The sequence below is a fragment of the Gallus gallus genome, chromosome 1, assembly GCF_016699485.2.
Source record: "Gallus gallus isolate bGalGal1 chromosome 1, bGalGal1.mat.broiler.GRCg7b, whole genome shotgun sequence".
In the NCBI taxonomy this organism is placed as follows: Eukaryota; Metazoa; Chordata; class Aves; order Galliformes; family Phasianidae; genus Gallus; species Gallus gallus.
The window spans coordinates 195,957,175-195,981,484 of record NC_052532.1 but is presented as its reverse complement, the minus strand read 5'-3'; the positions used below and the strand labels follow the sequence as shown (position 1 = coordinate 195,981,484).

General features: G+C 49.5%; 3 protein-coding genes across 3 annotated transcripts; all 3 read right to left on the bottom strand.

The window, feature by feature from the left end:
• Nucleotides 1-1,997: 1,997 nt before the first annotated feature.
• On the bottom strand, nt 1,998-11,861 carry LOC769317 (olfactory receptor 52R1-like). The gene is made up of 2 exons (XM_004949807.5): nt 10,717-11,861; nt 1,998-9,419 (listed from the first exon to the last, which is right to left on the bottom strand). Exon 2 carries the CDS (start codon nt 5,422-5,424, stop codon nt 4,477-4,479), a length of 948 nt encoding a protein of 315 aa, XP_004949864.1. The 5' UTR covers nt 5,425-9,419; nt 10,717-11,861; the 3' UTR covers nt 1,998-4,476.
• A 4,551-nt stretch (nt 11,862-16,412) lies between these two features.
• Nucleotides 16,413-17,360, bottom strand: LOC769103 (olfactory receptor 52R1-like). The gene has a single exon (XM_040653236.1). It carries the CDS (start codon nt 17,358-17,360, stop codon nt 16,413-16,415), a length of 948 nt encoding a protein of 315 aa, XP_040509170.1.
• Nucleotides 17,361-22,913: 5,553 nt separating this feature from the next.
• Nucleotides 22,914-24,310, bottom strand: LOC100857813 (olfactory receptor 52R1-like). The gene has a single exon (XM_003643149.5). The coding sequence runs from the start codon at nt 24,113-24,115 to the stop codon at nt 23,123-23,125; it is 993 nt and encodes a 330-aa protein (XP_003643197.1). The 5' UTR covers nt 24,116-24,310; the 3' UTR covers nt 22,914-23,122.

The following is a 24,310-nucleotide window of genomic DNA, read 5'->3' as shown; positions in this document are numbered from 1 at the left end:
AATGTGTTTAAAAACCGTTTGGATGTGGTGCTCAGGGACATGATTTAGCAGAGGGCTGTTAGGGTAGGATGGTTGGGTTGCGGTTGGACTTGATGATCTCGAAGGTCTTTTCCAACCTGAGCAATTTTATGATTCTATGTTGTAGCCAGTTCTCCTTTCTTATTTAGTAGGGGAGGTACACTGCCTTTGGCCTGCCTCTTCTGTCCTATGTACCTGTAGAACCCCTTCCTGCTGTTTTTAATGTTCCTCTCCAAGTTCAGCTCCATCTGTGCCTCGGCTTTTCTAATCCCACCTCTGCAAGTCCAGGCAACACCCCTGTATTCTTCCCAAGTGACACAGCCTTGCTTCCATTGTCAGTATGTGCCCTTCTTTTCCCTTCATTTGCCCAGCAGGTCCTTGCCAAGCCATGCCAATTTCCTGCCTCCCCTGCTCGCTCTCTTATTCTGAGGGATGGAGAGCTCTTGTGCTCTCAGAAAGGCATCCTTAAAGAGCAGCCAGCTTTCTTCCACTCCTTTGTCTCAAAGGACTCCTTCTCAGGAGATCTCATTCAACAATTCCTTAAACTGCCTCAAGTTCGCTCTCCCAAAGATCAGAGTCCTGACCCCACTCTGTGCTAGGCCCACATTCCTTGAGATCACAAACTCAACCAGGGCACGGTCGCTGCAGCCCAGGCTGCCTTTGATCTGAATATCTTTAACCATCTCCTCCGCACTGGTGAGCACCAGATGCAGCAATGCTTCATCTGTCCACTACTTGAACCAGAAAGTTGTCATCAACGGACTCCAGGAGTCTCCTGCATTGCTTACAGTTGGCTGTGTTGCCTTGCCAGCTGGTATCTGGGTGGTTGAAAGCCACCAACAGGAGCACCTGTGAGTGTGAAACTTCTTGTAGCTGAGGCAGGAAGGCCTCATCAACAGAATTCTCTTGATCAGGTGGCCTGTAGTAGAGCCCAACCACCAGCTGTCCTTTATTGAGCCCATCCCTAATTCTAACCCACAGGCTCTCCACCCATTCCTGACTGCTTCTCAGAGTTTCTTGTAGTATAATCACTGTTGAATATAGAGGCCAACTCCCCCAGCCTCCTACCTTGCCTATCCATTCTAAAAGGCACATAGCCCTCAGTCGTGGTGTTCCAGTTATATGAATCATCCCACCATGTTTCCAAGATGGCAATAAGATCAAAGTTTTCCAAGTGCACCACGGTTTCCAGCTGCCCTTGCTTATTCCCCATGCTGTCTGCATTGGTACAGAGGCACTTCAGCTAGGCTTTCAGACACGCTGCCTTCCTAGAGGAGCCCTGCTACAAACCTCTGGGAATATCTGAGGTTTTCACCTGCTGCTTCCTAGAGTGGCAGCATTCCCTGGCTCTGTGTCCCTCAGCAGTACATCCCCTTCCCCCTGCAGCTCTACCTGAAAGCCCTCACAGTGAGCCCAGCTAGCTTGCTCCCTAGTTTCCCTTTATTCTTATCCCTCTGGGTCAGCTGTGTCCCATTCCACATCACCATTCCTGGTTTGTCAAAGCTGCTACCTAGATCATAGAAGCCATGGCCTTGGCATGTCACCTCTCACGAACCAGTCATTCAACTGGTCAGCTCTCCTCCTCCTGCCCAGATCCCAGTCTTCCACTGGGAGGACTGAGGAAAACAACACCTGTGCTCCTGGCCCCTTCAACATCTTCCCAAGGGAGGCAAAGCCCTTTCTGATATTTTTTAATTTTCTGGTTGCAGCTTTGTGTGACCCAACTCGAAAGACCAGGAGGGGCTAATTGTCAACTAGCTTTATCATATCCAATATAATATCAGATATCATATCAGATTCTATGTTATTGTCCTCTTGACATCCCTGACGTGGGCCGCTGGCAGGGAGCAAGCCTCTCTAGAGAGGTTATCTGGGCAGAAGATGTGTGCCTCAGTGTGCCTCAGCAAAGAATCTTCTATTACTAAGACCCTTTGCCTTCTTTTAGTGGCACTGGTTGTGATTTGGGTCCTCAGTTGGGCTTGTATCATCACCCCTTTCCAATTCTAAGCTGCTTTCCATAACTACTTCTTTCTCCCACACCAGAGCCTGAAATCTAGTAGCTAGCGGGACTTCTGGAGAAATCCCTCCCCCTCTGGACATAACTCCTGTGAGAGTGGAAGGAGAGGCGTCCCTACATGGAAGTTATTATGTGCCAGCCAGGCAATTGGACCACCGTGGAGTGAGCTGGAGGTGGTATATAGCGACCTGGACAATGAGCAGTTACCCAAACTCCAGATAGCACCAAGCACACATCATCTGTGTAGTCGAAGTTTCTACAGAGTGCACTCTTGTCATATGCCAGCCCAGGGGAGGTAACTGCATGGAAGTGCAGAGAGCAACAGTGAGTGAGTGAATTGTGTTCCACATCATTGTATCATGGAGTGCACTGGGAGTCTCAGAAGAAAAGAGGTGTACTGCAGCTCCCAGAAAACTCTGCTGTTCCATTTCCATTTTTTGGTCAGTGGGAAAGATAAAACTGATGGGAAGGCACAAGACTTTCTCATTTTGGTCCCTGGCAGATCAGAGTAAGAGCCTCAGTTTTCAGGAATCCAAAAGAACTGAGTAATGAATACAGTCACCAGAACTGGAGAGACCCTGCCCCCATTAAAAATGGAGGAAGGGAAAATAGGATTTACCGGACTGTGAGGACTCAATGCGCTGACATGTCAGACCCACAGGAATATATGGCTCCAGAGGTCACTGGTGCATGGAGTAACTTAAAGCCATCAAGTCCTAAAGGGGCAGAACTCATCTGTATTTCCAGAGTGACAGTGGGATCCCAACAGCTAACCAGGAGATCACCAGTCCTTGCACTGTGCAAGGACGGAGAGATGAAGTACTGTGCTCTGAGAGTACTGAGTATCAGCTCAGCTGAGATTGTCAGATGAATCCCTTGCACAAATATAAGAGTATGGTTCACTCTTCTGTATGAGCAAGGTTCCCAGATCCCTGCTGTGAGTTTTGCATCTGGCTGTGAGCTTCATTCTCATTCTCTCCCTACCTCTCTTTTTCATATCACATTTCTTTCCTTCAATAAAGGGATATGCAGACTACGTGCTCTTTCTCTTCCCCGAAAATAGCTTTGGCAGCAAGGCACGATAGGAGTGCCTTCCCACCAGACAGCACTGCAACATATTGTTTGGCACTGTCCAACAGTGTCCAGTGTCCAAAAGGCATTCACCAGCTGGGAACATCTGCTAGCCCAAGCACAGATGTTTTTGACTGTCCTCATATGTACAAGTGCAAATGCTATTCCCCAGTAGATAGGAATCAAACAAGTACCAAACCGCTCTCCCAGAGACAAGAGAGCTCTGGAATTTAACAAACCTGTGCTCTGTTTTGCAAGGGATATATTTCTGCACGATGAGGAAAGAAGATGGCAGTCCTGCATACCCACCTTGCCAAGATGTAGCACAGGCAAGGATTGTTCTTCCCTAAAGGCCCCGTTCCCCTCACCTGGGTGCACTGCCTGCTGTACAGTACCTGAATTACAGCCTGGTGTCTGGAGCCCACAGCCACAGAAGGAACAGGTACTGCCAAAAGGCCGCTAATCTCACCCTGAAGTCAGTCCCAGCCTAATGAATGGAGCTTACTGTCCCTTGACAGTAAAAGGCTCTGAGGGCAACGAGCTCTGCAGGACACGTGCACATAGTTTCTGTAGGAACTAATGGTCACTTCAGCACCACAGTGGCACTAACCAAGTTATCTGAAATTATCTAACGCAGTCAAGCAAAAAGCAGCCCAGAAAAATGCCAGTGGTCTGTGAAGCACTGCTTCTGTTCTGCCCGAGGAAAAGAATGAGGGGAGCTGAAATTTGAGTATTCTCCAGAAATGGGTCTGACAATCTTCATTTCTCCTCTACTCTGCTGCTTGTTCCATTACCTTCCCTCGGCATGAGTGTATCTTTCCTTCTGGGGCCCATTTCCTGCCTCTCCACTGGTATCCAGCTCAGACACAGAGCACGGAGCAGAGCCTCCCCATGGGCAGCCCCCATTGTCAGGGCTGCTGAAAAGACAGAGAGTCCAAGCAGTGCCAGGCCAGGTCAGAGATGTCTTCTGCACCTGGTAACACTGCTCACACTGCCCTCAGAGCAGAGGTCTGTAAAAAGTTGCAGGTTCAACACTTGAATTTGGGTCCCCATGTGAGCTTCACTGCATTCAGCCTCCTACCTTTCCCACACACCCAGCAGTGGCTTTGTAAAACATGTTTTATGTCATCAGACAGAAATTCTGATTTTTCTTAAAGGATTTAATTTCACGTAGTCCAAGAACACTCTGCTCGTGACACTTACTGCTGAAGTGGAAAGGAAAATCTAGAGATCTCTGCAAGAATGCTCTCTGAGTGCTCCATGCATTAAGGAAGAAGTTCTCCCTGAACAAGGAATCACAGTGTTAACTCAGTAAACTGACCAGGGTTCCCTATAAATCACGAGCTCGGTGTATGGCAGACAGGCACGGGTCAGATTCCCTTCCGCTGGAAGAGGACAACTATCCTGTCCCTCAGTTGTTTGGTTCTGACCCCGTAAATGATGGGGTTTAATGTGGGGGGTAACAGTAGGTAGATATCAGCCACCAATATATGGATGTGCTGAGGGATGCTGTGTCCAAAGCGGTGTGTGAGGAATGTGAAGAGGCCAGAGACATAAAACGCAAGGATGACACAGATGTGGGATACACACGTGTTAAAGGCCTTGAGCTGTGTGTCTGAGGCTGACAGCTTCAGTACCACCCGCAGGATCATAGTGTAGGACACAGTGATCAGTGTAAGGTCAACACCTATCACTGCCACAGCCACAGAGAGGCCATAGGCAGCATTGACTCTGGTGTCCTCGCATACCAGCTTCACCACGGCCATGTGTTCACAGTAGGAATGGGAGATGACACGATGCTGGCAGAAGGCCTTCTTATGGAGAAGGAAGCAGGCAGGACCCACCATGAGGAATCCACGCAGCAGCACCAGGCTCCCGAGAGCTGCCACCACCGGCATGGAGAGGATGGTGGAGTGCCGCAGGGGATGGCAAATGGCAAAATAGCGATCCACGGCCATGGCCACGAGCACGCCCGACTCTATTGTTGTGAAGCTGTGGACAAAGAACAACTGAACAAGGCAGGAAACAAAGCCAATCTCCCTGGAGCCCCGCCAGAAGATGATGAGCATTTTAGGCAGTATGGATGTAGAGAGGACCAGGTCAGTGAAGGCCAGCATGGCCAGGAAGAGGTACATGGGCTCATGCAGGCTTGACTCTGTCTTGATGATGATGAGAAGGATGATGTTCCCCAGCACAGCTATGGCGTACATGATGCAGAAGGGGAAAGCAATCCAGAACTGCTCCTTCTCCAGCCCAGGAATGCCAACCAGGAGGAAGGTGGGGGGATAGGATGATCCAGTGGAGTTCACAGAAGACATGAAGCCCTTCTTGTCTCTTGCTTACCCTGAGTGCTCTCTCATCCTGTAGCAAAGCATCCAACACCCTCCAGATGCTGTGGTCAGCAGCAAACACAGACTGCAGGGAGATGTGGTGGTTTTAGAAGTTCAGGAGAGCCAGCCCTGGGACAGTCTGCTTGCACTGGTTCAGGAGAGCACTTTTCCCACAAGTGTCCTGTCAGTTCCCACTTACAAGTGTCCCCGTCTGTGCCACTTTCCGAGTGCTCTTGGAGCAAGCAAAACGTATGGTTACAGATGCAGATGCAAGGCAATCCAAAGTAAGCCTGGAAGTAGGCACAGACTGGATGCAAAGTGATTACCAGCAACCCTCCAGCTCTGCAGAAGCTTTGTTCTGAAGCACGCTGCCTGCTCGTGTACGTAGAGGTACTGGGTATTTGCCATGGGTGGGCAACATCCAATTTGAGAGCAAAGCCCTGAGGCAGTGCCACTGGATTTGGAGAACCCCCCTCCAACACAGTGCTCTGGCTGTGCCCATTCCTCTCCTGCAAAGACTGCAGCTCACTCAGCCCCCAAACATGGCTCAGCTCCTGGGATTTTCCCAATAGGTGGGGAAAAGGGATTGCTTGAGAAGCCCTGCAGCACAGACAGGGCAGTGCTGGTGACCTGGCAAGAGCCTCTAGAAATTGCCCTGGGGCCGTGGTCACTTGTGTGGGAGAGGTGCAGGCAGCAGAAAGAAGGGAGGGCAAGGCATGTCCAGGGAGAGTGTGAGCCTCAAGACCAGTCAAGTTCTGCCCCAGCCCTCAATACTCACCCGCCTTCTGCTTGTTTCCAGGCAGGGACTGGGCGCTGTGGGGACCAGGTGATATTTATAATCTGCCTGGTAAATCTTAGCAGAGAGTTCTGAATTTCCCCTGCCAATTAACATGTAATTAGGGAGAGAAAGAAGAAACACAAACGAAGTCAACTTTTAATCACCTCAGTGCTGATGACCTCATAGTCTTTGATACACTTTGGTCTGTTTTCTTACAGTAACTTCCATAGTTTGTTGAGTTACTTGCTCTGTGCTTGGGCTCATTGTACATCCCTGTGCTTTTTTTGTGGTGTCCACACAATATGGGATCATTGAGTAGTTTGGGTTGGAAGGGACTCGTAAGGATCATCAGAGTCATGCTCCCTGGATGCCATATGGGTGCTCCTGCAACTCCCTGTCCTCTCCCCACCAGTGTACAACCCATCCTCCCACCTTTCCCTCCCCTCCATCTCTCTCCATATTGAAATCATTCCCTTTTTTCTGCCTTTTGCATGTGAATTGAGGACTTTCCATTCCCTCCTGGAGTCAGCTGGGGTCCAAAGAAAGTGCAGCCAACCCAGTCTATGGCTTAACAATCCTGCATGGGATTCTCCCCGAGACCTCCTGACCTGTGTGCGTGATTTCTGCTCCTGTTGGTGTGGCACAGATTTTGAGAGAGATTAGTGTGAAGAAGCAAATGATAATACATGTATGGATTCTGTCTCCCACAGAGTCAGCCGTGATGCTGCAATGGGAAATCCTATGGCAGTGAGTCTTCTCCAAGGGTGGCTCCAGCTTGAGGGATCCTATTGACGTAACACACCTGGATGTCACAAAGACTTTTACTAGATTGTTTTAAAGCAATCACTTTGTAAGGGGTTGGAGGAAATCCTCATCCTGGGATGTGAACTGAGAAATGGAGGGTAGGTCATTTTCAATTTCCGGGGTTTCCCCATTGGATGTGTCCTTGAACACATTTTGTTCTACATTTCCACCAGTGCTATAATTGAGGCAGTGAAGAGTGAATACTAGTGTTCCTTTTTTATTCTCGCTATTGACACCTGTATTGGAAGGGAAGAAAGGAGCCCGCATTCTTTGTCCCTTTTTATTTGGTGGGGACAGAACTGGCAAAGCTGACTTAAAGTGCCCAAAAGGGATCTTCCATACCATGTGGTGACATGCTGAACAATGAATGTAGTGGAACTTGCTGGTTGGAGAATCACTGCTCCAGAACTCTCTGGGCATCAGTCACCTCATTCTCAGCAACTGCTTTGTGCATCACTTGTTCTGCATATTCTATTATTATAATTATTTTCAGCATAATTCCCTGCTTTTCTGTGCAATTGAACTGTGTCTGAAGCCATGAGTTTTTCCTTTTTCTTTTTCTTGTCTCCATCCATCTGAGGCAGGAGTGAGCAAACTGCTTTGTGGCACTCAGCTGCCTGCCAGGCTCAACTTCCACAGTCTTGTTGATGTCCAGCAAGGAGCCCAAAGTGTTGAAAGCATGACAGAAATGACCAGAGCATGTCAAAACAAATTTGTTATAAGCAATGTAGGAGGTGTTCAAAGCCAGGTTAGTTGGGACCTGTGCAACCTGATCTAGTGTACCGGTTGGCAGCCCTGCCTGCAGATGCAGGGATAGAACTTGGTGATCTCTGAGACCTCTTCCAACCCAAGCCATACTGTGCTTCCATGATTCCCTGATCAATATGGCTGGTCAGAATGCAGATTCTTTCATTCTTGGTGAGGTTTTCTTTGCTTTCAAGGTTGTATTTCTGAATTCTTTTTTTTTTTTTTTTTTTTGTTTGTTTATCATTGCTGAGGGCTGGCCGAAGCTTTTTTATAGTATTTCCAATTTGTATTCAGCGTGTGCTCATGTTACACCAATCAAGAACAGAGAATACAGTTGGGATGTGCAAGCTAGCGTGAAACTACTGCTGCGCCTCCTGCACATGCTTCCAGTTTTATCTATAGTTAAAGAGCAATTAAAAAATACAGCCTAGAGATATGCTGTGAGGCAGGATGGTTACAAATGGCAAGGTGTGGGGGAGGATATGAGCAATTATATATCCCAACTGTCACCTCCGATAGGTTTCAAATTCATCCCAGTACAAGTATGGAATCCTAAAAATCCAATAGGATGTTTTCAAAAGCTATGGCCGATCCTGGAAATGCTAGGGATTTACAACTTTGTACAGTGCTGGGGATGGGCATGTGCCTGTCAAGTCTTATTCGAGGCAACTCAGCACCCTTAAAAGGAAGAAAACACCTCTGAATCCAATTCAATTCATGTGACAGGCCCTGGGGATGGCCTGTCTCCTGTCACAGGCCCAGTGGCTGAACCAGAGAATGAATCCATGCTAATACTCATTGCCCTGTGCCCAACAGAAAGAAAGTATGCATAAATCAGCTTGCTTGGTAAGGGAAGAAACTCCTATCAGGAAGGAAGAAGAGGATGAGGAAAGCTACTACAAGGCAGGGCCATCCACACGGTAGAGGAAGAGAACAAGAAGAACAGGCAGACATCACAAGAGTCAGAAAAAATCCAATACCTACTTGACTGAGCTGCAATTTCTGTGAAAAAAGATCCATCCATGGTGTCATGGTTTTATGATTTTTGTAATTGGTCTTCCACATCATGACATCACGTAGTGCACCGGGAGTTAAGGGCTTCATGATCCAGTTCCACGGACTGTCGGTATTTCCAGGTACCTGGTTCTCAGAGGAGAAAAACTGCATTTCCCAGGAGACTTTCACTGTTCCATTTCCCTTTTCCATTCAGAGGGAAAGATAAAACCGCTTGCAAGTCATGACTGCTCATCTCTGCAGTGTGTGCACTGTGGCCATCTCACCTTCAGCATTAGAGTAAGGCCTTTGGTTTTGGACACTCTCTCATTTTATTTGATTTATTAGCTTCAATTCCAGTTGTATTGTATTATATTGTGTTATCTCACATTCCACTGTCATATTTAGTAAATTAGTTTTTTCCCTTAGTTCGTTGCCGCTCTTTTGTTTTCAGGCCCACCTCCCCACCTTTCTCCTTTTACCCTTTCACCTCTCCCAGGGTGTGGGTCTGTGAGTTGCTCTGCCCCATTAGTCACAGAATCAGGCTGAACTGGGCCAAAAACCATGACAGACGGGTCTTGAGAGAACTGGTGGATGAAGCTGCCAAGATGGCATCCATCATACTTGAAAGGTCGTTGCAGTCAGGTGAAGTTCCCACCAACTGGAAAAAGGGAACAAAACCCCCATTTTCAAGAAGGGAAAAAAAAGGACAATGCAGGGAACTTGCTTATAGCAAGATCATAGATCAGGTCCTCCCAAAGGCCCTACTAAGGCACATGGAAAATAAAGATGAGGTGATTGATGTTAACCAGCATGGCTTCACCAAGGGCAAGTCATACCTGACAAACCAGGTGGTCTTTTATGACAGAGTTACAGCACCAGTGAATAAAGGAAGAGCAACTGAAGGCATCTGGCTGGACTTGTGTAAAGTGTTTGTCCCACATGACATCCTGGTTGACAAATTCAAGAAAAGTGGATTTGATGGACGGATCATTCACCGGGTAAGGAATTGGCTGGATGGCCACTCTCAGAAAGTTGTGGTCAATGGCTCAGTGTCCAAGTAGAGACTGGTGACGAGTAGTGTTCCACAGGGATCAGTGCTGGGACTAGTGCTATTTAACATCTTTGTAGGTGACATGGACAGTGGAATCAAGTGCACCCTCAGCAAGTTTGCAGATGACGCCAAGCTGAGTTGACACGGTAGAGGGAAGGGATGCCATCCAGAGGGACCAGGACAGGCTTAAGAGATGGGGCCATGCCAACCTCCCAGAGTTCAACAAGAAAAAATAAAAGGTCCTACACCTGGGTTGGGGGAATCCCAAGCACAAATACAGGTTGGGCAGAGAATGGCATGAGGGCAGACCTGAGGAGAAAGACTTGAGAGTCTTGATTGATGAAAGACCCAACATGAGCCGGCAATGTGTGCTTGCAGCCCAGAGAGAGAACCATACCCTGGATTGCATCAAGAGAAGTGTGGCCAGCAGGTCAAGGGAGGTGATTCTGCCCCTCTGCTCTGCTCTCATGAGACCCCACCCGGAGTACTGAGTCCAGTTCTGGAGCCCCCAACACAAGAAGGACATGGAGCTGTTGGAGTGATTCCAGAGGAGGGCCACGAAGATGATCAGAGGGCTGAAGCACCTCACCTATAAGGACAGGCTGAGAGAGTTGGGGCTCTTCAGCCTGGAGAAGAGAAGGCTCCAGAGAGACATTATAGTGGCCTTCCAGTACCTGAAGGGACCTACAGAAAAGCTGGGGACGGACTTTTTATAAGGGTGTTTAGCAACAAGACAAGGGGAAATGGTTTTAAACTGGAGTAGGGTAGATTTAGGCTAGACAGGCCCCAGTGCAGACCCCCGGGGAACACTGCTTGTGACTGACCGCCAGCTGGGTGTGACTGCATTCACCACCATGCTCTGGGCCCAAGCCTTAGCAAATTCTTTACTCAATAAAGACTGTACCTGTCCAAGCCATGGACTGCAGCTTCCCCAGGATAATGTTGTGGAAGACAGTGTCAAAGATATGCTGAAGTCCAGCTATACCAACAGTCTTTCCTTCTTCAACCAGGTGGGTCACTCAGTCATGGAAGGAGAAGTTGATCAGGCAGGATCCATATTTCATGAACCCATGCTGGCTGGGACTGAGCCCCTGGATGTCTCTCGAAGACATTATAAGCCAGCCAGTCAACTGGAACACTATGGAGAGAGGTATCCAGAACCTGAGAGAATGAGCAGTGCGGAACATTTGTATAGAGTGCACTCTTGAATACGCCAGCTCAGTGGCAGTAATGATGTGGAAAGTTGTAGAGCAGAGGTGCCCAACTTTTTGCTGGGGCTGTTTGAGTGAAGAGGAATTGTCTTGGGCTGATCAGGATTATCTTGGGCTCAGATCACAAGGAGGTGATCCAAGACAGCCAGCATGGCTTCACCAAGGGCAGATCGTGCCTGACCAATCTGGTGGCGTTCTGTGATGGAGTGACAGCTTCGGTGGATGGGGAAAGGCCGGTGGATGTCATCTACCTGGACTGCTGCAAGGCCTTTGACACGGTCCCCCACCACATCCTGCTCTCTGCATTGCAGAGGTGTGGATTTGAAGGATGGACTGCTCAGTGGATTAGGAATCGGCTGGCTGGACGCAGCCAAAGGGTTGTGATCAATGGGTCTGTGTCAGAGTGGGGGCGGTCACAAGCGGTGTCCCTCAGGGGTCGGTCTTGGCACCGGTGCTCTTCAACATCTCCATCAGTGACAGATGATGGCATCGAGTGCAGCCTCAGCAAGTCTGCGGATGGGCCCAGGAGAACCTAATGAGGTTCAACAAGGCCAAGTGCAGGGTGCTGCATTGGGTCGGGGCAATCCCAGGGGTTTGTACAGACTGGGGGAAGATCTCCCTGAGAGCAGCCCTGCGGAGAAGGACTTGGGGGTCCTGGGGGACGAGAAGCTGGACGTGAGCCAGCAGTGTGCGCCTGCAGCCCGGAAGGCCACCTGTGTGCTGGCCCTTGATCGCTGAGGTTCGCTGCTTCGGAGCTGACCCGGCCAGAACCGCAGTGGCCTACCCGACAGACGGGGGGGAACCTCGGTCGGCTCCTTCATCCAGGGAACCGCGCGATAACAGAGCGGCCCGGCTGCTCTCGCGAGAGCGGCTGACGTGAAGTGGGCGCTGCCAGGGTGACGACTCTGCATCCGCGCCCCTGCCTTGGAAAAGCCCCGGGAGGCGGGACGGAGAGGGGGGGGTCGGGGTGTATGGGTGGCGTCGGCCGTTCAGACGAGAGGAAGCCGTAAGCCACCCATTGACAGGGCTGCACTGTGCGGCGGGCTCTTATCTCTGTGAAGAGAGTGATAAGGGCGGGGGCGCCTGGAAACGGCCTGGGAACGGAGCCGGCGCGGTGCCGGCGCTACGGGCAGCGGGGCAGGGCTGGTCAGTCGCACCCCATTAGGGCTACCCCAGTAGTGCTGGTGAGTCTGCTGGCCTGCCACGGCCGCGCCCCGGCACAAGGCCGCTGCCGGGAGAAATGTGGAGACCCAGACTGAGGTCCCGAAACGAGATGCTGGGGTGCAGGTCTGCGGCTGCAGCGAGTGCCAGAGCCCGGCCTTTGCAGTGCAAAGCGATGGGGCAGCGCTTGTGTTCGGTGCGACCAGCTAAATGACTTACTCAGCCCCGTGGCTGACCTGAGGGAGGAGCTGGAGAGGCTGAGGAGCATAAAGGAATGTGAGAGGGAGATTGGTGGTGCCAAACCCTATTGGCCGGAGAACTTGGCAGCTTGCTGAGGCTCCACGTAGAGCACATCACCCCCTGCTGCCCTGCAGACAGGTGATAGAGGGGAGCCGGCAGGCAGGCAGCGTTCCTGCTGCAGTGAGCCCCGTGTCCTCTCCTTCTTCTAACAACAACGGTGAAGAACTGGGGCCCGTGAGGCAGTGGCAAAAGGTCCCTGCTCAGCGATGCAGGTGTGCCCGCCCAGAGATTCCCCTGCCTCCCCAGCTGCCCCTGCAGAACAGGTACAGTGCTCTGCAGGGACAGCTGGGCAGTGGTGGTGATGATGGCTCTCCCCACTTGGTGGTGTTACCAAAGTCTAACCAGACCTCACTTAGCATTGAAACCTCATTGGCAAACAAACAAACAAACAAACAAACAAACAAAAAACGACAGGTCATTGTCACTGGTGACTCTCTGCTGAAGGGAGCAGAAGGACCAATATGTAGACCAGGCCCTCTACACAGGGAGGTCTGCTGCCTCCTGGGGGGCTGGATTAAAGATGTGAGGAAGAAACTTCCTTCCGTTGTACAGCCCTTAGATTACTATCCTCTGTTGTTGTTTCAGGTTGGCAGTGATTATATGCGCATAGCAGGGGGGTTGAAACTCGATGATCATATGGTCCTTTTCAACCCAGGTTATTCTATGATTCTATGATATGGGAAGAACTTCCCTAAGGACTATGAGAAAGGACTTCAGAGCCTTGGGGTGACAGGTCAAGGGTTCAGGAGCACAAGTTGTGTTCTCCTCTATCCTTCCAGTTATAGGGAATGATGGGAGTCTAAACAGGATGGACCAAAGGATTAATACCTGGCTCTGAGCCTGGTGTGCCCAGCAGGGGTTTGGGTTTTTTGGCCTCTGCTCAATTTACAAGAGACCAGGCCTGCTGGCAACCAGTACAAGTAGCTTCTCCCACCGGTGGAAAGGGACTTTATGGTGGGAGTTGGGAAGGTTCATTGATAAAGCTTTAAAGTCGGTATGAAGGGGGGTGGAGGGTGTAACTGGAGTCCAGTGCTTGTAGGAGAGGGATGTGCTGGTAAGATACCACAGTCTTGTGTCTTGGTGAAGGAGGAGAACGACTCACCTTTTTGTAGGAAGAACACGAGTGTTGGGTGTGAGGTTGGTGGCTATGGAAACACCTGAGTATGGTCTTAAGGGTATTAGGGCTACTGCCACTCCAAAGGACACCCAGTTCAGGTGCTTTTACACTAATGCAAGCAGCATGGGTAATAAACAGGAAGAGCTGTGTGGTCAGAAAGCTATGATATGGTCGCCATCATGGAAACGTGGTGGAATGACCCACACAGCTGGAGTGCTGTGATGGATGGCTACTGACTTTTCAAAAGAGATAGGCAGGGCAGGAAAGGCAGTGGTGAAGCCCTCTACATTAAGAAAGAATGTGAATGTATGGAAATTAATAATGGTGGTGATAGGGTTGAGAGCTTATGGATCAGAATAAAAGTGAAGGCCAATAAGACTGGTATTATCGTGGGAGTCTGCTACTGGCCACCCAAACAGGATGAAGAGGTGGACAAGACAATTTATAGACAGTTGGGTGAGGTCTCAAGGTCTCTCCCCCTTGTTCTCGTGGGGGATTTCAACTTCCCAGACATCTACTGGATTTATAATACAGCAGATAGTGAACAGTCCAGGAGGTTTCAGGAGTGTGTGGGAGATAACTTCCTGACTGGTGAGGAAGCCAACAAGGGGAAGCAAAATCCTGGACCTCCTGTTTGTTAACAGAGAAGGTCTTGTGAGGGATTTAAAAGTTGGAGGCCATCTGGGGCATAGTGATCATGAGATGCTGGATTGCTCCATCCTTGCTGAACCACGGAGGGGAGTCAGCAGAACTGCCACCTTGGACTTCCAGAGGGCAGACTTTGGCCACTTTAGGACCATGGTTGAGAGAGTCCCTTGGGAGGGAGTTTTTGAGGGTATGGGAGCCCAGGAAGGCTGGGAATGCTTTAAGGAAGTTATTTTAAAGGTGCAGGAGCTGGCCATCCCCAAGTCACAGAAAATAAACTGATGGGCAAGGAGACTGGACTGGCTGAACAGAGACCTTTGGCTGGAACTCAAGAGCAAAAGGAGAGTTTATGGTCTTTGGAAGAGTGGGCAAGCCTCTTATGATGAGTACAGGTACATAGTGAAGCTGTGCAGGGAGAAAATTAGAAAAGCCAAAGCCCAGCTAGAACTGAACTTGGCCACTAAGGTAAAGGAAAACAATAAATATTTCTATAACTACATCAACAGCAAAAGGAGGGCTGGGGAGAATCTCCATTGCTTGTTGGACGCTGAGGACAAGACGGTGACAAAGGATCAGGATAAGGCTGAAGTACTTAATGCCTTCTTTGCCTCAGTCTTTAATAGTAGGACTTGTTACTCTCTGGGAACATAGCCCCCTGTGCTGGTAGATAAGGATGGGGAGCAGAATAGACCCTGCATAATCCACAGTGAGCCTGTCGGGTTGCCCGGGGTTGTTTTGTGGAGCATCCTGGCTTGGATCACGAATGGTGTGGTGAGCAGGACTAGGGAAGTCATCCTGCCCCTGTACTCGGCACTGGTGAGGCCTCACCTTGAGTACTGTATTCAGTTTTGGGCACCTCAGTATGGAAAGGACATTTAGGTGCTGGAGCAGGTCTAGAGAAGGACAACAAGACTGGGGAAGGGCTTGGAGAATATGGCCTACGAGGAGAGACTGAAGGAACTGGGACTGTTTAGTCTGGGGAAAAGGAGGCTGAGAGGAGACCTTATTGCTCTATTCCAATATCTGAAAGGTGATTGCAGCAGAGCGGGGTTGGTCTCTTCTCACTGGTGACAGGTGACAGGACGAGCGGAAATGGCCTCAAGTTGTGTCAAGCTATGTTTAGGATGGATATCAGGAAACACTTATTTACAGAAAGAGTTGTTCAGCACTGGAATAGGCTCCCCACAGAGGTGGTTGAGTCACCAGGTCTGGATGTGTTTAAAAACTGTTTGGATATGGTGTTCAGGGGCATGATTTAGTGGAGTGTTGTTGGAGTTGGGGTAGGATGGTTAGGTTGTCAGGGCTGCTGTGGAGACAGAGAGCTCCAAGCAGTGCCAGGCCAGGTTGGAGATGTCCTCTGCTCCTGGTAACGCTGCTCACATTGCACAGAGAGCAGAGGTCCAGAATATGCTAGAGTCAGATTCAATGCTTGAATTTGGTCCCCATCTCAGCTTCACCACATTCAGCCTCCTAATTTTCTCACACACCAAGCTGTGGTTTTCTAAACCATATTTACAGGTTTATTGGGATGTTTGACTCATGGTGGTAGAGCACAATCCTGCGAGAAGTGACCTCTCTGTGATTGGTCACACCAAATAATTTCATCAGCGAGAAAGTCTGTTTTTTAAAAAGAGTTTACATTTCCATACTATCTTATGAATTGGCTCCTCTAGGAATGTTTTGGATTTGTCTAATTCACAAACATAAAATAAAAGGCAGAATATAGAGCACAAGATTCAGTGTTCCCCGCTTCCTGTACAAGGACAGCTGCCATTCACATCTGAGCACATTCACACAGCCCAGAGAGTACTCTGGGCATAATGAGGGCTGCTACAGGAAGATCTTTTGGAGATACTCAGTCTGAGAGCCAGAGTGGAAATATTTGGATATGAAGAATATTTATTTGCAAATAGTGAAAGTATTTTAACATTCAGGAATGAGAAATCTGGGAGGTGTTATGCAAAAGTCAGACTGAATCTCTTTCTGTCGTCTGCCATTACACAGTGAAGGAGGAGAAACTTCAGTAATTTCTTCAGGAATGCTTTCCTTGTGTACCATGCATTAAGAAAGGGCATTTTTCAAAATAAAGGGTCAGAGCGTTCACTCAGTAAATTTACCAGAATTACCTAACACTTATAAGTTCAGTTGATGGCACGTAGACACATGTCAATTTCCTTTCCTCTGGAAAAGAACAGCTATTTTTTCCCTGAGTTGTTTGGTTCTGACCCCGTAGATGATAGGGTTTAATGTGGGGGGCACCAGCATGTAGAGGTGGGCCACCAATATGTGGATGTGCTGAGGGATGCTGTGCCCAAACCGGTGGGTGAGAGATGTGAATAAGGCAGGGACATAAAATGTAAGGAGGACACAGACATGTGATACACATGTGTTAAAGGCCTTGAGCTGTGTGTCTGAGGCTGACAGCTTCAGTACCTCCCGCAGGATCATAGTGTAGGACACAATGATCACAGTAAGGTCAAATATTGCCACTGCCAAAGCCACAAAGATGCCATAAGCAGCATTGACTCTGGTGTCCTCGCATACCAGCTTCACCACGGCCATGTGTTCACAGTAGGAATGGGAGATGACACGATGCTGGCAGAAGGCCTTCCTATGGAGCAGGAAGCAGCAAGGAGCCACCATGATGACTCCACGCAGCAGCACCAGGCTCCCGAGAGCTGCCACCACCGGCATGGAGAGGATGCTGGAGTGCCGCAGGGGATGGCAAATGGCAAAATAGCGATCCAAGGCCATGGCCACGAGCACGCCGGACTCCATTGTTGTGAAGTTGTGGACAAAGAACAACTGAACAAGGCAGGAAAAGAAGCCAATCTCCCTGGAGCCCCGCCAGAAGATGGTGAGCATTTTGGGCAGCATGGATGTAGAGAGGGCCAGGTCAGTGAAGGCCAGCATGGCCAGGAAGAGGTACATGGGCTCACGCAGGCTTGACTCTGTCTTGATGATGATGAGAAGGATGATGTTCCCCAGCACAGCTATGGCGTACATGATGCAGAAGGGGAAGGCAATCCAGAACTGCTCCTTCTCCAGCCCAGGAATGCCAACCAGGAGGAAGGTGAGGGGGTGGGAGGGGCCGGTGGAGTTCACAGAAGACATGAAGCCCTTCTTGTCTCTTGCTCACCCTGAGTGCTCTCTCATCCTGTAGCAAAGCATCCAACACCCTCCAGATGCTGTGGTCAGCAGCAAACACAGACTGCAGGGAGATGTGGTGGTTTTAGAAGTTCAGGAGAGCCAGCCCTGGGACAGTCTGCTTGCACTGGTTCAGGAGAGCACTTTTCCCACAAGTGTCCTGTCAGTTTCCACTTACAAGTGTCCCCGTCTGTCCCACTTTCCGAGTGCTCTTGGAGCATGCAAAACATATGGTTACTGATGCAGTTGCAAGTCCGTCCAGTGTAAACCTGGAAGTGGGCACTGAGGGGATGCAAAATGATTACCAGCAACCTTCCAGCTCTGCAGAAGCTTTGTTCTGAAATAAGCAGAGGTACTGGGTGTTTGCCATGGGTGAGCCACATCCAATTTGAGAGCAAGGCCCTGAGGCAGTGCCAGTGGATTTGAAGAATCACCCTCCAATGCAGTGCTCTGGCAGTTCCCGTTCCTCTCTCTGCAGTAAGACTGCAGCTCTCTCAGCCCCTGAATATGGCCCAGCTCCTGGGATTTTCCCGATAGGTGGGGAAAAGGGATTGCTTGAGAAGCCCTGCAGCACAGACAGGGCAGTGCTGATGACCTGGCAAGAGCCTCTAGAAATCTCCCTGGGGCCGTGGTCACTTGTGTGGGAGAGGTGCAGGCAGCAGAAAGAAGGGAGGGCAAGGCATGTCCAGGGAGAGTGTGAGCCTCAAGACCAGTCAAGTTCTGCCCCAGCCCTCAATACTCACCCGCCTTCTGCTTGTTTCCAGGCAGGGACTGGGCGCTGTGGGGACCAGGTGATATTTATAATCTGCCTGGTAAATCTTAGCAGAGAGTTCTGAATTTCCCCTGCCAATTAACATGTAATTAGGGAGAGAAAGAAGAAACACAAAAGAAGTCAACTTTTAATCACCTCAGTGTTGATGACCTCGTAGTCTGTGGTGCAGTTTTGTTCTAAAACTCTGCAGTTTTGTTCTGAAACTCTGGTCACTTTTATATCTGTTCCCTTACAGTAATTTCCATGGTTTGTAGAGTTACTTGCTCTGTGGTTGTGCTCATTTTATGTCCCTGTGCTGTTTTTGTGGTATTCACACCATATGGGACCATTGAATGGTTTGGGTTGGAAGGGACTCAGAGATCATGAGAGTCATGCTCCCTGGGTGCCATATTGGGGCTCCTGCAACTCCTCGTCCTCTCCCCACCATTATGCAACCCATTCTTCCACCCTTCCCGCCCCTCCATCTGTCTCCTTATCTCACCCCTCCCTTTTTTTCTGCCTTTTGCATGTGAATTGAGGACTTTCCCTCCTGGAGTCTGTTGGGACCAAAGAAAGTGCAGCCAAGCCAGTCTACAGCTTCCCAGTATTGTACACGATTCTCCTTGAGACTTCCTGAGCTGTGCACCTGATTTCCGCTCCTGGTAAATGCTGCTGAACTCTACAGAATGCAATACACCACTATGGACAACCCTGAAAAGTAGAAAAATGCCTCTGGATCTCATTTAGTTCCTGTGAGAATCCCAGGACTGACGCAACACCAGTTCTAAGCCCAGTTCTGACCCAACTAGAGTTGCAGGCCCTGGAGCCAAACCACGGTTCCAAGATATGCCAGTGTCCATCACCCTCGTCCCAGGAAGAAACAATGCAGTTATTGGCTTGCTTAGTAGGGAAAGACTCTCAAAATAGTGAAGAGGATGAGGAAGGCTTCTTTGTTGCAGGGCCATCCACAAGGTGAAGGAAGAGATCAATGAGTAGAAGCAGACATTATTAAAGAGTCAGTTACCATCCAAAACGTATCCCTGACTGAGCTGCAAGTTTTGTGGAAACATTTCTGGAGGTATCCAGGCAAACCCGTTGTCTCCTGGATGCTCCAGTGTTGGGAACATGGGGCAACAGAGCTGATTGAGAGAGCAGAATAGCCAGTGAGCGGGGATCCCTCCTTAGGGATAGGGATATTGTCAGCACCTTTGAAAAAAGGGACAATCCCTCCCTCGCTGGATGTAATTCCTGTCCCAGTGGAAGGATAGGCCTCCCCACAGGATATTATGTGCCAGCCAGGCAATCACTGAAGCACAGAATCACAGAATCACAGAACTGTAGGGGTTGGAAGGGACCTTCAGGGCTCATCAAGTCAAACTCCCATGCAGAGCAGACTCCCTACAGCAGGCTGCACAGGTGGGCGTCCAAGCAGGTCTGGAATATCTCCAGAGAAGGAGAATCCACAGCCTCCCTGGGCAGCCTGTTCCAGTGCTCCTTCACTCTCACTGTGAAGAATTTCTTTTGTATGTTGGTGCAGAACTTCTTATACTCCAGTTTATGTCGGTTTTCCCTTGTCCTGTTCCCACAGCCCACTGAAAAGAGGTTGGCCATGTCTCTTTGACTCCCACAGTTAAGATATTTATGAGCATTAATCAGATCCTCTCTCAGTCTTCTTTTCTCAAGGCTGAACAGACCCAGTTCGCTCAGCCTTTTCTCATATGGGAGATGATCCAGCATGCTTTATCATCTTTGTGGCCCTCCGCAGGACTCTGTCCAGGAGATCCCTGTCATTTTTGCACCGGGGAGCCCAGAACTGGACACAGTACTCCAGGTGAGGCTTGACCAGGGCAGAGTAGAGGGGGAGGATCATGTTCCTTGACCTGCTGGCTACATTCCTTTTAATGCACCCCAGGATCCCATTGGCCTTCTTGGCCACATGGGCACGCTGATGGCTCATGGCCAACCTGTCATCCACCAGGACTCCCAGGTCCTTCTCCGCAGAGCTTCTCTCCAGCAGGTCTTCTCACAACCTGTACTCATACTTGTGGTTTTTCCTTCCCAGGTGCAAGGCTCTACACTTGCTTTTGTTATCCCTCATCAAGTTTCTTACTGCCCAGCTCTTCAGTCTGTCCACGTCTTGCTGAATGTCAGCACAGCCTTCAGTTCTGTCAGCCACTCCTCCCAGCTTTGTATCGTTGATGTACTTACTGAGGGCAGACACTATCCCCCCATCAAGTCCAAAGATGAAGACATTGAGCAAGACCAGACCCAGCACTGACCCCTGGGGAACACTGCCCCTCACAGGCCTCCATGTGTACCCTGCATCACCTTTCACCACCCTCAGCTCAGCTGGTCAGCCAGTTCTCAACCCACTTCACCATCCGCTCATCTACCCCATACTTTCTCAGCTTCAATACCGGGATGTCGTGGGAGAGAGTATCAAAAGCCTTGATGAAGTCAAGTTAGATGATATGCGCTGCTCTCCCCCCATCCACCCAGACAGTGATGCCATCACAGATGGCTATGAGGTTGGTCAAGCACAATTTTCCCTTAGAGAATCCATGCTGACTATTCCTGATGACCATCTTCTCTTCCAGTTGCTTGGAGATGGCATCCAGAACAAGCTGTTCCGTCACCTTTCCAGATGGGAAAAACCTGAGGTGGGAAAAACCAGAGGTGGGACTGACTGGCCTGTAGTTTCCAGGATCCTCCTTCTTACCCTTTTTGAAGACTACAGTGACACAGGCTATCCTCCAGTCCTCAGGCACCTCTCCTGTTCTCCAAGACCCGTCAGAGATGATAGAGAGCGGTTTGGCAATCACCTTTGCCAGCTCTCTCAGCACACGTGGATGCATCCCATCAGGGCCCATCGATCTGTGCACATGCATCCCACCCAGACGCTCTTGGACCACCCCTTCCTCAACCACAGAGAAGCTCTCAGTTTCCCAGACTCTCTTTCTTCCCTCCAGTGTCCAGGAGTCCCAAGGGGCAGTCTTTGAGGTGAAGACCAAAGCAAAGAAGGTATTCAGCATCTTTGCCTTCTCAACATCCCCTGTTACCTGGACACTTTTCAGCAGGGGACTCACATTGTGCCTAGATTTCCTTTTACTGTTAACATACATAAAAAAAACCCTTCTTACTATCCTTTATCTTCTTCACCAGCTCCAGCTCCAGGCCAGCTTTAGCCTTCCTCATCACTTCCCTACAGACCCTGACAACACTCCTATACTCATCCCAAGAGGACAGGCCTTTTTTCCACATTTCAAAAACCTTCTTCTTCCCTTTGATCATATCCATGACCTCCTTGCACATCCACGCAGGTCTCCTGCTTCCCCTCCCCAATTTCCAACTCTTAGGGATGCACCAATCCTGTGCTTGGAAGAAGTGCTGTTTAAATGTTGCCAAGCTCTCATGAGCCCCCCAACATTCTAGCACTCTAGCCCATGAGATATCTCCAAGTAGGTCCTGGAAAAGATCAAAGTTGACTCTCTGAAAGTCCAGGATAGCAGTCCTACTTTTTCCCTTACTTCTTCCTCACAAGATCCTGAACTCAAGCATCTCGTGATTGCTAAATCCCAAGGTGCCCCCAACCTTCACATTCCTAACAAGCCCATCCCTGTTGGAAAGAACTAGGTCCAGAAGAACCTTTGGGCCATGGACCACCATGGAGAGAGGTTCCTGACAGAATGAACTGTGCTGAAGGATATAAATAACGACCTGGAAAAGGAGCACTTATCCCAAACTATAGAGAGCACCATGTGCACATGTTCCATGTGGTAGAAGTTTGCAGAGAGCACTCCTGACATATGCCAGCCCAGTGGATGTAGTGACGTGGAAAGTTGTAGAGCAGAGGTGTCCAACTTTTTGCCAGAGCTGTCTTGAGTGGAGAGGAATTGTTTTGGACCAATGTCTGGGTTGTTGCTGAGTGATGGCTGTGCACCCAGAGCCACTTGGCAGGAAAGAGCTGCTGTCATGATGGATGGCAGCAAGGAACGAACCTACTTTCTAACTTGGATAGTCAAATGCAGCATGCAGGCTATGGAACGGGCTTGCCTGAAGTAAAGGAACAAATGGTGAGTGAATATGCTGACCAGCTGTGATGATATTCCTGCCTCTCCACTGGTGTCCATTTCAGGGAGAGAGCAAGGAGCAGATCCTCCCTGTGGACAGCTGCTGTTGTCAGGGCTGCTGTGAAGACAGAGAGCTCTGAGCAGTGCCAGGTCAGGCCGGAGATGTTCTGTGCACGTGGTAACGCTGACCATGTGGCACACAGAGCAAAGGTCCAGAACATGTTAGAGTCAGATTCATCACTTGAATTTGGTTCCCCATCTGAGCTGCACCACATTCAGCCTCCTCCCTTTCTTACGCTCCAGGCAAGTGGTTTTGTAAAACATGTTTACTGGTGTTTTGGGATGTTTGACTCGTAGTAGAGCATAATCCTGTGAGCAATGACCTCTCTGTGATTGGTCACATCAAATAACGTAGCCAATGAGAAAGTCTGTTTTATTAAAGAAGTTTACATTTCCACCGGATCTTATGAATTGGCTCCCCTAGGAATGTTTCGGATATGTCCTTTACACAAACATAAAATAAAAGTCTGAATATAGAGCATGAGGACTCGTGTCATTCATATGTGAGCACATTCACACAGCTCTGAGAACACTCTGGGCATAATGAGTTGCTACAGGATGATCTTTTGGATATACTCAGTCTGAAGGACAGACCAGAAATATTTGGATAGGAAGAATTTTTTTTTTTTTTTTGCCAAATACTGGAAGTATTTTATCATAGACAGTCCTGGGATATGTGACTCCTCCGTCTCCAAACAGTGTAAAGGCCAGACGGAAAGTCTTTCTGCCATCTTTAATTACACAGGGAAAGGAAAAGAAAATCAAGAATGTTCACCATGTACTCCATGACTTCAGGAAGGGTATTTCCTGGAACAAAAAGTAACATTAACTGTTCAAGTATATGAAAGTCATAAGTAGTTAATGAGAACCATTTGATGACCCATAGACATGGGACAGATTCCTCTCTGCTGGAATAGAACAGCTAACTTGTTCATGAGTTGCCTGGTTCTCAGCCCATAAATGATAGGGTTTAACATGGAGGGCACCAGCATGTAGAGGTTGGCCACCAATATATGGATGTGCTGAGGGATGCTGTGCCCAAACCGGTGGGCAAGGAATGTGAAGAGGCCAGAGACATAAAATGTAAGGAGGACACAGATGTGGGATGCACATGTGTTAAAGGCCTTGAGCTGCGTGTCCGAGGCTGACAGCTTCAGTACCTCCCGCAGGATCATAGTGTAGGACACAGTGATCACAGTAAGGTCAACTCCTATTACTGACAAAGCCACAAAGAGGCCATAAGCAGCATTGCTGCTGGTGTCCTCGCATACCAGCTTCACCACGGCCATGTGTTCACAGTAGGAATGGGAGATGACACGATGCTGGCAGAAGGCCTTCTTATGGAGAAGGAAGCACATGGGACTCACCAGGAGAACTCCACGCAGCAACACCAGGCTCCCGAGAGCTGCCACCACCGGCATGGAGAGGATGGTGGAGTGCCGCAGGGGATGGCAAATGGCAAAATAGCGATCCAAGGCCATGGCCATGAGCACACCAGACTCCACTGCTGTAAAGTTGTGGACAAAGAACAACTGAACAAGGCAGGAAACAAAGCCAATCTCCCTGGAGCCCCACCAGAAGATGGCGAGCATTTTGGGCAGCATGGATGTAGAGAGGACCAGGTCAGTGAAGGCCAGCATGGCCAGGAAGAGGTACATGGGCTCACGCAGGCTTGACTCTGTCTTGATGATGATGAGAAGGATGATGTTCCCCAGCACAGCTATGGCGTACATGATGCAGAAGGGGAAGGCAATCCAGAACTGCTCCTTCTCCAGCCCAGGAATGCCAACCAGGAGGAAGGTGGGGGGGTGGGAGGGGCCAGTGGAGTTCACAGAAGTCATGAAGCCCTTCTTGTCTCTTGCTTACCCTGAGTGCTCTCTCATCCTGTAACAAAGCATCCAACACCCTCCAGATGCTGTGGTCAGCAGCAAACACAGACTGCAGGGAGATGTGGTGGTTTTAGAAGTTCAGGAGAGCCAGCCCTGGGGCAGCTGCTTGCACTGGTTCAGGAGAGCACTTTTCCCACAAGTGTCCTG

Bases quoted from the DNA above. Each gene is read 5' to 3' on its own strand.
- LOC769317 (XM_004949807.5), bottom strand. From the start codon at position 5,424: ATGTCTTCTGTGAACTCCACTGGATCATCCTATCCCCCCACCTTCCTC.
- LOC769103 (XM_040653236.1), bottom strand. From the start codon at position 17,360: ATGTCTTCTGTGAACTCCACCGGCCCCTCCCACCCCCTCACCTTCCTC.
- LOC100857813 (XM_003643149.5), bottom strand. From the start codon at position 24,115: ATGACTTCTGTGAACTCCACTGGCCCCTCCCACCCCCCCACCTTCCTC.